Source organism: Piliocolobus tephrosceles, chromosome 6 (assembly GCF_002776525.5).
Source record: "Piliocolobus tephrosceles isolate RC106 chromosome 6, ASM277652v3, whole genome shotgun sequence".
Lineage (NCBI taxonomy): Eukaryota > Metazoa > Chordata > Mammalia > Primates > Cercopithecidae > Piliocolobus > Piliocolobus tephrosceles.
In genome coordinates, this window is record NC_045439.1 from 1879666 (window position 1) to 1892163 (window position 12498).

Sequence of the window (12498 nt, forward strand, 5' to 3'; positions counted from 1 at the left end):
ATACGATCCGACTCAGAATATGTTGTCTACAGGAGATACACTTTAAATGCAAAGACACTAAGTAGACTGAAAGTAAAAGAATGAAAAAATATGTGTCATGCAAACAGCAAACTACAGAAAAGTGAAGTAGCTATACTAATACACAAAATTGGTCTTAAAATTAAGTGTTATGAGAGATAAGAGGGGCATTTTATACTGATAAATGGGTGAATCAATCAGGAAGATAAAACAGGTATAAACATATATGCACCTAGCAACAGAGAACCAAAATACATAAAGCAAAAACTGACAGAAACGATTGAAGAAACAGGCAATTCAGTAACAATTGTTGAGGATATCATTATCTCATTTTCGATAATACATAGAGAGCAACCGGGCAGAAGATCAAGAAGTAGAAGACCTGAACAACACGGTAAGTCAACTACACCTAAAAGACATTTATAGAACACTCCATCTAACAACAACAGAGTGACATTATTCTCAAGGGCACATGTAATATTCTCCAGAACAGTCTACATGCTAGGCATACAACAAACCTCAATAAATTTAAAAGAACAGAAATAATTCTCCAACCACAATAGAATGAAATTCAAAATGTATAACAGGAAAAATGGGGAGAAATTCACAAATACGTGCAAATTAAACACCACATTCCTAAAAACCAATAAACCAAAGAAAAAAATCAAAACGGAAATCAGAAAATACTCTGAGATGAATGAAAATGAAGACACAACATAACAGAAACTAATGGGACACAGCTAAAGCAGAACATAGCAGGAAATCTGGAAGATGAATGAACAAACTGGTACATCCAGACAATGGAATTTGGCACTAAAAATAAATGAGCTATCTAAGCTATAAAAAGACATAAAGGGAGCTAAATACGTACTACTAAGTAGAAGAAGGCAACATGAAAAGGATACATACTATATAATTCCAACTACATGACATCCTGGAAAAGGCAAAACTATGGAGACAGATGTAGTAAAATTAGTGCTGTAAAGGCTCAATCATATGATATATATACAGGTTTTTTGTTTGTTTTTGTTTTTGTTTTTGTTTTTGAGACAGAGTCTTGCTCTGTTGCCAGGCTGGGAACTGCACTCAGCATGGCTTTAATTATTTAAAATAGAAATTTCCAATTTAAAAAATTCTGAAATACTAACCTGGTTTTAAAATATATACAGTAACTACTGAAAAAGTACCTATAGTTATAACCTTCTTATAAAAACACTAAGAAGTTTCCAAATGAGTAATGTTTTAAATCACATACACATTAAAGTGCATTACCAACTGAAGTGTCTCTTACCCATTCTCCTTCATATCCAAGTCGTCAAACATCTGAATGAGCGAGACAGCAACTTCATATATATCCTTAGTTATCACCGGCTCCTCCAGGAGATGAGGAGAGAGCTAAAAACAGTGAGAGAAAGAAGTTGCAACACCAAAACAGGATTACAGAAGAAAACTGGGGTTGGATGGGAGTGGCTCTCACTGTTAGTACAACACTGTAACAAACTCTCTAAATAAAAGCTCTTGGTTTTTATTAGCAGCAATGTCTGAACACGTGCTGTGTGCCAAGCACTGCTCAGGACAGCGGACACATAAAGTACCATACTCATCAATCTCCTCGCCCAGTCACCAGAGCAAGAATGGCTCAAAGAGCCCAGACATGCACAGGCAGTGTGTTCAGCAGGATGTCTATTTTGAAGACATCAATTAAGTTACACCAAATGTCTACGGAACCCAGGAGGAGTTCCTGATCTCAAAGCCAGTGCCCTTCCCCTCTTTCAAAACCCTACCTCAAAGAGCACTAAGATTTCCCTAAGATTTCATGTGTGAAAAGTTACCTTGTATATCAAAAGTACCAGAAAACTGTAACATCACATCCATATCTACCAATGTGTGGTGATAACATAACCACATGATGAGGTATCTGTCTACCAAGGTTTAGGGGTTCCTCGACTATTTTGTCTATTAAAGCAAAGACACCAAGACCAGATAATGTAAACTTGCCCCTCAGGCACTGCTGCCAAACACTGGGCACCAACCACAAGCGGCAAACTGCCCAAGTAGGCTGTGCATTAGTCCATCTTCACGCTGCTGATAAAGACATACCCAAGACTGGGTAGTTTACAAAAGAAAGAGGTTTACTGGACTTACAGTTCCACATGGCTGGGGAAGCCTCACAATCATGGCAGAAGGCAAGGAGGAGCAAGTCACATCTTACATGGATGGCAGCAGGCAAAGAGAGAGAGCTTGTGCACAGAAACTCTCCGTTACAGAACCATCAGATTTCATGAGACTTACTATGGTAAGAACAGCACAGGAAGGACCTACCCCCATGATTCAATTACCTCCCACTGGGTCCCTCCCACAACAGATGAGAATTCAAAATGAGATTCGGGTGGAGACACAGCTAAACCATATCATTCTGCCTCTGGCCCCTCCCAAATCTCATGTCCTCACATTTCAAAACACAATCACGCCTTCCCAACAGTACCCCCAAAGTCTTTACTCATTTCGGCATTAACTCAGAAGTCCACAGTGCCAAGTCACAAAGCAAGTTAGTTACTTCCTAGATACAATGGGGGTACAGGCATTGGGTAAATACAGCCTTTCCAAATGTAAGAAATTGGCCAAAATAAAGGGGCCACAGGTCCCAAGCAAGTCCAAAATCCAGCAGGTTAGTCAAATCTTAAAGCTCCAAAGTGATCTTCTTGACTCTGTCTCACATCCAGGTCACGCTGATGCAAGAGGTGAGTTCCCACAGTCTTGGGCAGCTCCACCCCTGTGGCTTTGCAGGGTACAACCTCCCTCCTGGCTGCTTTCATGGGCTGGCATTGAGTGTCTGTGGCTTTTCCAGGTGCATGGTACAAGCTGTCAGTGGATCTATCATTCCGGGGTCTGGAAGACAATGGCCCTCTTCTCACAGCTCCATTAGGTGGTGCCCCAGTTGGGGCTCTGCATGGAGGCTTGAACCCCACATTTCCCTTCTGCACTGCCCTAGCAGAGGTTCTCCATGAGAGCCCTGCCCCTGCAGCAAACTTCTACCCTGACATCCAGGCATTTCCACACATCCTCTGAAATTTAGGCAGAGGTTCCCAAATCCCAATTCTTGACTTCTGTGCACCCGCAGCCTCAACAACATGTGGGAGCTGCCAAGGCTTGAGGCTTGCACCCTCTGAAGCCATGGCATGAGCTCTTTGTTGGCCTCTTTCAGCCACAGCTGGAGCGGCTGGGACACAGGGCACCAAGTCCCTAGGCTGCACACAGCACAGGGGCCCTAAGCCCAACCCACGAAACCACTTTTTCCTCGTTGGCCTCCAGGCCTGTGATGGGAGGGGCTGCCATGAAGACCTCTGACATGCCCTGGAGGTATCTTCCCCATTGTCTTGGGGATTAACATTTGGCTCCTCGTTACTTATGCATATTTATGCAGCTGACTTGAACTTCTCAGCAAATGGGATTTTCTTTACTATTGCATTGTCAGGCTGCAAATTTTCCAAACTTTTATGCTCTGTTTCCCTTTTAAAACTGAATGCCTTTAACAGAACCCAAGATACCTCTTGAATGCTTTGCTGCTTAGAAATTTCTTCCATCAGATACCCTAAATCATCTCGTTCAAGTTCAAACTTCCACAAATGTTTAGGGCAGGGCAAAAAGGCATCAGTCTCTTTGCTAAAACATAACAAGAGTCACCTTTACTCCAGTTCCCAACAAGTTCTTCATCTCCGTCTGAAACCACCTCAGCCTAGATTTCATTCTCCATATCACTATCAGCATTTTGGTCAAAGCCATTCAACAAATCTCTAGGAAGTTCCAAACTTTCCCACATTTTCCTGTCTCCTTCTAGTCCCTCCAAACTGTTCCATCATCTGCCTTTTTACTGAGTAACAAGTTGCCTCCACATTTTGGGTATCTTTTCAGCAGTGCCCCACTCTACTGCTACCAATTTACTATGGTGACTGTCCAGCTTTCCCGGAGCTGAGGCCACAACTACACAAGCATCTTTCTACAGTATCCAGCACAACAGATGTCTCTGAATTTCTGAAAAGTCTATTTTATAGTGATCCTGGGTTTTATTCACCCAGAGTAAGAAGCTTTTTTAATTAATAATTTTACTTGTTAAATACTATGTGCAAAACATTGCATTTGATTTTGATGAGGACAAATCAAAAGAAGTCTTCAGGTGATCAGAGAAGCCAATTACAGAGGCAAATTCTTTTTCCAATTTTTACTTAGAGTAAATTAAGTCAGCTAGTTTCCAAATAATTTATAAAAGTTGACTTTTACGCTGGGCACGGTGGCTCATACCTGTAATCCTAGCACTTTGGGAGGCCGAGCCAGGTGGATCATTTGAGGTCAGGAGTTCAAGACCAGCCTGGCCAACATGGTAAAACCCCACGTCTACTAAAAATACAAAAGTTAGCCGGGTGTGGTGACACACACCTGTAATCCTAGCTACTCGGGAGGCTAAGGCAGGAGAATCACTCAATCCTGGGAGGCAGAGGTTACAATCAGCTGAGATTGCGCCACTGCACTCAAGCCTGGGCAACAGAATGAAACTCTGTCTCAAAAAAATAAAATAAAAGTTGACTTTTATTAATAATTTTGAAAAAGCATGTCTAATAAATCTATTCCTAATATTTAACCCTTTTTTGAGGCAGAGTCTTGCTGTGTTGCCCAGGCTGGAGTGCGGTGGCATGATCTCAGCTCACTGCAACCTCCGCCTCCCAGGTACAAGCGATTCTCCTGCCTCAGCCTCCTGAGTAGCTGGGATTACAAATACCCACCACTATGCCCGGCTAATTTTTGCATTTTTAGTAGAGACAGCCTTGTTGCCCAGGCTGGTCTCAAACTTCTGACCTCAATTGATCCTCCCACCTCAGCCTCCCAAAGTGCTGGGATTACAGGCATGAGCCACTGCGCCCAGCCATAATATTTAACTTTTATCTTAGTTTTCTACTTTATCCAAATAATAATATTTGTCATAACACAACTACACAAAAAAGGAATAGGAAAAAAAAAAAAAGGCATACTTTTCACAAACACCAACAGTGGCATCCAAACTCATCTACAAGTTTTTTCCTACAAACAAGCCATATAAAAGGCATGGCACTGACTCACAAGTTATTTCACTTAGTTCCAAGCCAGTGAATATTTTTTGAGCACACTGATAAGATACCAAACACAGCCTGCTTCTCTAAGCCAGGCCTGAGACAACAATGAGGCACACCAGTTGCTGGCCCACTGACCCACTTGCTGAATAGTCCCCTCCTGTGTGCTGCGATAGGGATGAAACATGAGAGACAGCGCCTCTACTTTCCTACACTGCACAGCAGTAAGTCAAGGCACACTATGTCAGGGGAGATGCTCTGACAAAAAGCGAGGCAGGGGACAGGGACAGGGACATGGTGGGGGCACCATGATAATTCATACAGATGGAGTCAAGGAGGGGCTCCGCCATTCCTCTCACAGAAGTGCTCCGCCAGTGTGACTCTGTCCACACAGCAAGACACAGCGACAGTGTTTCTGTCCCAAGCTGAAGCCTGGGAAGTTGGCACATCCACCGCACATGCAGCCTATGAGACAGTGGGCGCCACAAGTGGAGGGGGAAATAAATGGTGCCAAGACACTCACATTGGAGGAGGAGGACCTCTTACCCCATGTCAATCCAAAATCCATCTTAAGTGGATTCAAGACCTAAAGATGAAAAACAAAGCCATAAAGTGGATTATGTAAAGCTGCGCCCTAAGGTAGAGAGGTGAGGGCCAAAAGTGACATGCTGCAGGTCAGGCGCAGTGGCTCATGTCTGTAATCCCAGCACTTTGGGAGGCCGAGGCAGGAGGATCACCTGAGGTCAGGAGCTCAAGACCAGCCTGGCCAACATGGTGAAACCCCGATTCTACTAAAAATACAAAAATTAGCCAGGCATGGTAATGTATGCCTGTAATCCTAACTACTTGAAAGGCTGAAGCAGGACAATCACTTGAACCTGGGAGGCAGAGGCTGCAGTGAGCTGAAAGCACACCACTGCTCTCCAGCCTGGGTGACAGAGCAAGGCTCTGTCTCAAAAAAAAAAAAAAAAAAAAAGTGACACCCAGCGAGTCCAGGTGGGGCGGGGGCCATGCTCTACTACTGGACCCGGGTTGTTGATCATGGATGTCCATTTCGCAATTTCACTACAGTACACATTTACATTTTATGTAACCCTTTTCCTAAGGGTGTTCTTTCACAATTTTTTTTTTTTTTTTTTTTTGAAACGGAGTTTTGCTCTTGTTGCCCAGGCTACACTGCAATGACGCGATCTTGGCTCACCACAACCTCTGCCACCTAGATTCAAGCGATTCTCCTGCCTCAGCCTCCCGAGTAGCTGGGATTGCAGGCATGCACCAGCATGCCCAGTTAATTTTGTATTTTTAGTAGAGATGGGGTTTCTCCGTGTTGGTCAGGCTGGTCTCGAACACCTGACCTCAGGTGATCCGCCCACCTCGGCCTCCCAAAGTGCTGGGACTACAGGCATGAGCCACTGCACCCAGCCTCCTTCAAAATTTTTTCAGAAGCTGAATATAAAGGATGAAAAGGATTCTCCAAAGGACACTGAAAGGAAACAGCCACAGTTGGTAACAGAAAAAAACAGGAGGGCACCACAGAACCTGAAGAGAGGGTGAGTTTCAAGAATCAAAGTGGCCAACAGTGTCAAATACTGCAGAAAGGCCAGGTAAGTTTAGGGCTGAGCTCTCCTAACGACAAGGAGGTCATTAGGGACTCTGGCAGGTGCAGTCTGAGTGGGAACAGGGGACACCACCCTGCAATAAATGAATTGCCTGTGGGAGGTAGAAAAGTAGAGAATATGAGAGTCCACGGGCCAGAAAAGGCTGGAGAGCAGCCTGAGACCTAAGGTGGGTGTTGGCAAAGGCGAAAGAGCTTCAGTTACATTTCAATGTGGACAAGAAAAGGACAGCAGAGAAAGACACATTAATGGTAACAACGGGGAGGGGACAGCAGATCAGACGAGGTTCCTACGAAGGGAAGAAGGATGAGACATGAAACCCAAGAGGCAGGGCTGGAGCCCCATGAAGAAAGGGGGCTTCGCCTTGTAACAGCAGACAGTGTGGTGAGGTAACATGGCAAGAGTAGTGACAGTAACACAACAGAAATTTTAACCAAGCTCCTCTGACTCTGAAAGCTGTATAATAGGATCTATACAAAATACCATTTTTATAAGCTCAAAATTAACAGACTGTCCCTGACTTACAATGATTCAACTTACATTTTTAGACTTTACAATGATATGAAACCATTCTGCTTTTTACTTTTAGCACAGTATTCAATAAGTAACATGAGATATTCAACACCTTATTATAAAATAGGCCTTGTATTGAGTGATTTTGGCCAACTATCGGCTAAATAAGTGTTCTGAACTCATTCAAGGTAGGTGAGGAGGATAGGTGTATTAAATAAATATTCAGCTTAATGATTTCAACTCACAACTGTTTCATCAGGGCACACCCCCATTACAAGTCAAGGAACATCTGTATATAGCTAAGTGTTGCCTATTCATTCACTGAAATATTTACTGAGCACCTAGCAGGTACCAAAAACAAGATGTTGGATAAATATTGCTAAAGCTGGACACTCGCTATTCTACCGAACATAACCCACCCATGAGGCAAGGGGGCCCTGGTTGCCTAGAAGCTGGGTTGTCTTGACCACACGGGCCCAGACAGCAAATGGCAAGGCCTGACCCAGCTCCTCAGCGGGTCCACAAGGAAGCATCTAAGTGTTGTGAGCTCTAACAGAAAATACACAATGAACATCAATAGGAATTAATTAGACTTCAGCCAGCTGGAAAGAAGACTGATAAACCATCATCACTCTCACATTTCAAACTAGTCAGAGGCCAGGCATGATGGCTCATGCCTGTAATCCCAGCACTTTGGGAGACCAAGGCAAGAGGATCACTTGAGGACAGGAGTTCAAGATCAGCCTGGGCAACAGAGCAAGACCCCATCTCCACAAAAAAAAAAAAAATTTAATTAGTCAATCATGGTGGTATGCATCTGTAGTTATAGCTGCTTGGAAGGCTGAGATGGGAGAATCTCTTGAGCCAAGGAGTTCAAGGTTACAGTGAGCTATGATCACACCACTACACTCCAGCCTAGGTAACAGAGCAAGACCCAATCTCAAAGAAAAACAAAAAAAAGAGTCAGAAAATGCAAAATGTTTAAATGTTGTGAATCTAAGTGCTACCTCCTCCCTACCTTGAATAGAGCCTCACCTGGCTACTTGTTTCTCAAGAGTACAATATGGAAAGGAGGCAGTAATGCACAATGCAGAAACCTGGCAAACACAGCCTTTCCAGTGATTAAAATCTACATCATCAGTGCTATAGTGTGTCCCCTCCGAATCTCATGTTGACATTTGATTCCAGTGTTGGAGGTGGGGCCTAATAGCAGGTGTGTGGGTCATGGGGGCCGATGCCTCGTAAATAGATAAATGCCCTCCCTTGACAGGGAGATTGAGTTCTCATTGTTATTAGTTCCTACCAGAGCTTCCCTGACAGCTGATTGTTACAAAAAGCCTGGCACACCCACCTTCTTCCAGTCTCACCATGTGATCTCTGCACACATCAGCTCCCTGAGCAGAAGCCAGTGCCATGGTTCTTGTACAGCCTGCAGAACTGTGAGCCAAACAAACCTCTTTCTTTTATAAATTACCCAGACTGAGGTATCCCTTCCTAACAGTGTTAAATGCTATTCACAATAGCCAAGATATGGAATCAACCTAGGTGTACAACAGATGGAGAAAGAAAATGGAGAATATATATACAACGGAGTATTATCCAGCCACAAAAACTGTGAAATCCTGTCATTTGCAGCAACATGGATAAAACTGGAGGACATTATGTTAAGTGAAATAAGCCAGGAACAGAAAGTTAAACACCGCATGTTCTCATGTAGAAGCTAAAAAAAAGTTTATTTAATAGAAGTAAAGAGTAGAGCAGAAGATACTAGAGGCTGGGAAGGGCAGGGGAAAGGAGGCAATAGGGACATTTGTTAAAGGATACAAAAGGAGCTAGATAGGAGGAGGAAGCTCCAGTGTTCTACAGATAACAATAATACGTAGTTTCAAATAGCTATAGGAGGCTACTGAATGTTCCCAACAAACACATACACACACAAAAAAATGTTTGATACAACAGATATGCTAGTTACAGAGCTCATCACCATGCATTGGATGTATCACACCACTATGTACCCCACGAATTATCTGACAATTTAAATTTTTTTAATTAAAAAAACGTTAAAAAGACTTCAGACAACCAGTAAAGGTCATGATGATAGTGTATACCCTTGATATGTGACAAAAATGGCACCTCGGCCTGTGGTCTTCCTCCCTAAAACCAATAACCTCAAGTCTAACCATGAGGAAAACATTAGTCGAATTCCAGTATAAGGGTGTCCTACAGAATACCTGACCAGTACTCTTCAAAATTGTCAAAGTCATAAAAAAAGAGGAAAGTCTGAGAAACTACCACAGCCAAGAGGAGCCTAAGGAAACATGGCGACCAAATCTAACGTAGCATTCTGGATGGGATCACGGAATGAAGGACATTATGGAAAAACCAGTCAAACCAAATAAAGTGAAGTTTAGTTAGTAGGTTTTTTAAGGAGTTACTAAGTAAATTTTAACTACAGAATCTAGGTAATGGGCATACAGGTGTTCACTATAAAACTCTTTCAACTTTTCTGTTTTTTTGAAATACTGTCATTTAAAAAGTTGGCAAAATAAAGTGCTACATTTACTGGCCATCACTGGCCTGTCTTTGACATAATTAGATCTGACAAAATATGTCTTTTTATGGTAAATGAAGCCTACTCAGCCATCTCATTGTAGTAAAGACTAGTGTTTAACATCACAGATGTTTTTAACAAAAGTTACACTCCTATACAAAGCATTTGACAGTGTCCATCAAAATTTCAAATGTATATAACCTTTGACCTGGCAATTCCACTTTCAAAAATTAATATTCTAGAAAAGTATACACAGGGGGTCTCGACAGAGAGGCGTTTTACTCCCCAGGGGACACGTGGCAATGTCTAGAAACATTTTTGGTTGTCTGAAGTGTAAGGCGGAGAAGGATGATATTTGCATCCAGTGGGTGGAGGCAGGGAAGTTACAAAACATCATACAATGGAGAGGACTTTCCCCACCACAAAGAATTATCTGGCCCAAAATGTCAATAGTGCAGAGGCTGAGAAGCCCTGGCCTACAAGATACACTTTCATATGTGTGATGATATGTGTGCAAAGTTACTCACTGAAGCACTATTTGTAGTGAGACCAAAAACATCAGATATTAGTTAATAAAGAATGGTGTATATATAATACACATGAATGAATGTCATGTGGCTCTTAAGGAAGAAAAAACAATATAGTGATATGAAAATATTCAAGGCCGGGCACGGTGGCTCACGCCTGTAATCCCAGCACTTTGGGAGGCCAAGGTGGGTGGATCATGAGGTTAGGAGATCAAGACCATCCTGGCTAACACGGTGAAACCCCATCTCTACTAAAAATACAAAAAAAAAATTAGCCGGGCGTGGTGGCTGCTGCCTGTAGTCCCAGCTAATCAGGAGGCTAAGGCAGAAGAATGGTGTGAACCCGGGAGGCAGAGCTTGCAGTGAGCCAAGATCATGCCACTGCACTCCAGCCTGGGCGACACAGTGAGACTCCGTTTCAAAAAAAAAAAAAAAAAAAGAAAGAAAGAAAATATTTGAAAATTTAAGTGAAAAAAGTAACATGAGCATAGAATGCTGCCGTTTCAGGAGAAAAGAGAAACACATTCATATTTGCTCGTACAGGCATAAAAAATTATAAAAGGATTCTTAAAAAATTGGTAACAATGGTTTCCTCTTCATGGGAGTATTGCTGGACAGATAGAGGAAAACAGTAGGAAGGGAATATGTTGAAATACACCTGACTTTTGAGCCCTCTAAATGTATTACCCATATGAAAATAGTTTTAAATCACATGCAACCTTTCTTAAGAATATATTATCAAGGATTCACCATTACAATACAATCCTCCTTCAGGTTTAGATAAATACAACTTATATTAGAAAATGTAAGTTTAATAAAAATAAAATTGTATTTATAATGAAATTACTTTCCACCCCAAATGAATCTATAATTTTATAGCTGATCATAATCTGACATTTTATTTTTCAACCTCATTAGGTATAAAAGCAGGACCAATAATTTTGCCAGGGATATGCAATGTATTTATTATGTTCACAATTTATGAAAATAAATCCAGTTCCCAGAAAATAAAGGGCAGTACCCCTGCACAGGCTCTCTTGCCTACTACCATGTAAGACATGCCTTTGCTCCTCCTTTGCCTTCCACCATGATTGTGAGGCCTCCCCAACCATGTGGAACTGTGAGCCCATTAAACCCCTTTTTCTTTATAAATTACCCAGGTATGTCTTTATTAGCAGTATGAAAATGGACTAATACAGTCAACATTCTTTCATGATGAAACTCTAGACAAATTAGGTATAGAAGGAACATACGTCAACACAATAAAGGCCACACATGACAAACCCACAGCTAACGTCATACTAAGACCTGGAACAAGACAAGAATGTCCACTCTCACCACTCTTTTCAACATAGTACTGGAAGTCCTAGCCAGAGAAATAAGACAATAGAAACAAATAAAGGGCATCCAAATTGGAATGGAGGAAGTCATCTCTCTGCATACAATATAGTCTTCTTACACATAGAACAACCTGGCCAGGTGCAGTGGCTCATGCCTGTAATCCCAGCACTTCGGGAAGCCAAGGCAGGCAGATCACATGAGCCCAGGAGTTCGAAACCAGCTGGGGCAACAGAGTGAGATCCTGTCTCTACAAAACATACAAAAATTAGCCAGGAGCGGTGACACATGCCTGTAGTCCCAGCTACTCAAGGAGCTGAATTGGGAGGACTACTTGAGCCTGGGAGACAGATGTTGCAGTGAGCTGAGATCATGCCACTGCACTCCAGCTTGGGCAACAGAGTAAGATCCTGTCTCGACGAGAAAAAAAAAAAAAAAAAAGAGTGAGAGAGAGAAACCTGAAGACACCACCCAAAAACTCTTAAAACTGATCAATTCAGTTAAGTTGCAAGATCAATATCAAGAATCAGTAGCGGCCGGGCACAGTGGCTCAAGCCTGTAATCCCAGCACTTTGGGAGGCCGAGACAGGTGGATCACGAGGTCAGGAGATCGCGACCATCCTGGCAAACAGAGTGAAACCCTGTCTCTACTAAAAAATACAAAAAAACTAGCCAGGCAAGGTGGTGGGCACCTGTAGTCCCAGCTACTCAGGAGGCTGAAGCAGGAGAATGGCATGAACCCGGGAGGCGGAGCTTGCAGCGAGCTGAGATCCAGCCACTGCACTCCAGCCTGGGTGACAGAGTGAGACTCCATCTCCAAAAAAAAAAAAAAT

The 12498-nt window shown here is 42.6% G+C and overlaps 1 protein-coding gene across 1 annotated transcript in view; it reads right to left on the bottom strand.

The window, feature by feature from the left end:
- The window catches only part of TDRD9 (tudor domain containing 9), a 109349-nt gene that overhangs the window by 67798 nt on the left and 29053 nt on the right, over positions 1-12498 (bottom strand). The window contains exon 7 of the mRNA XM_023205356.2: positions 1310-1413. Within this exon, the coding sequence (XP_023061124.1) occupies positions 1310-1413 (104 nt within the window). The remainder of the gene's footprint in view (positions 1-1309; positions 1414-12498) is intronic.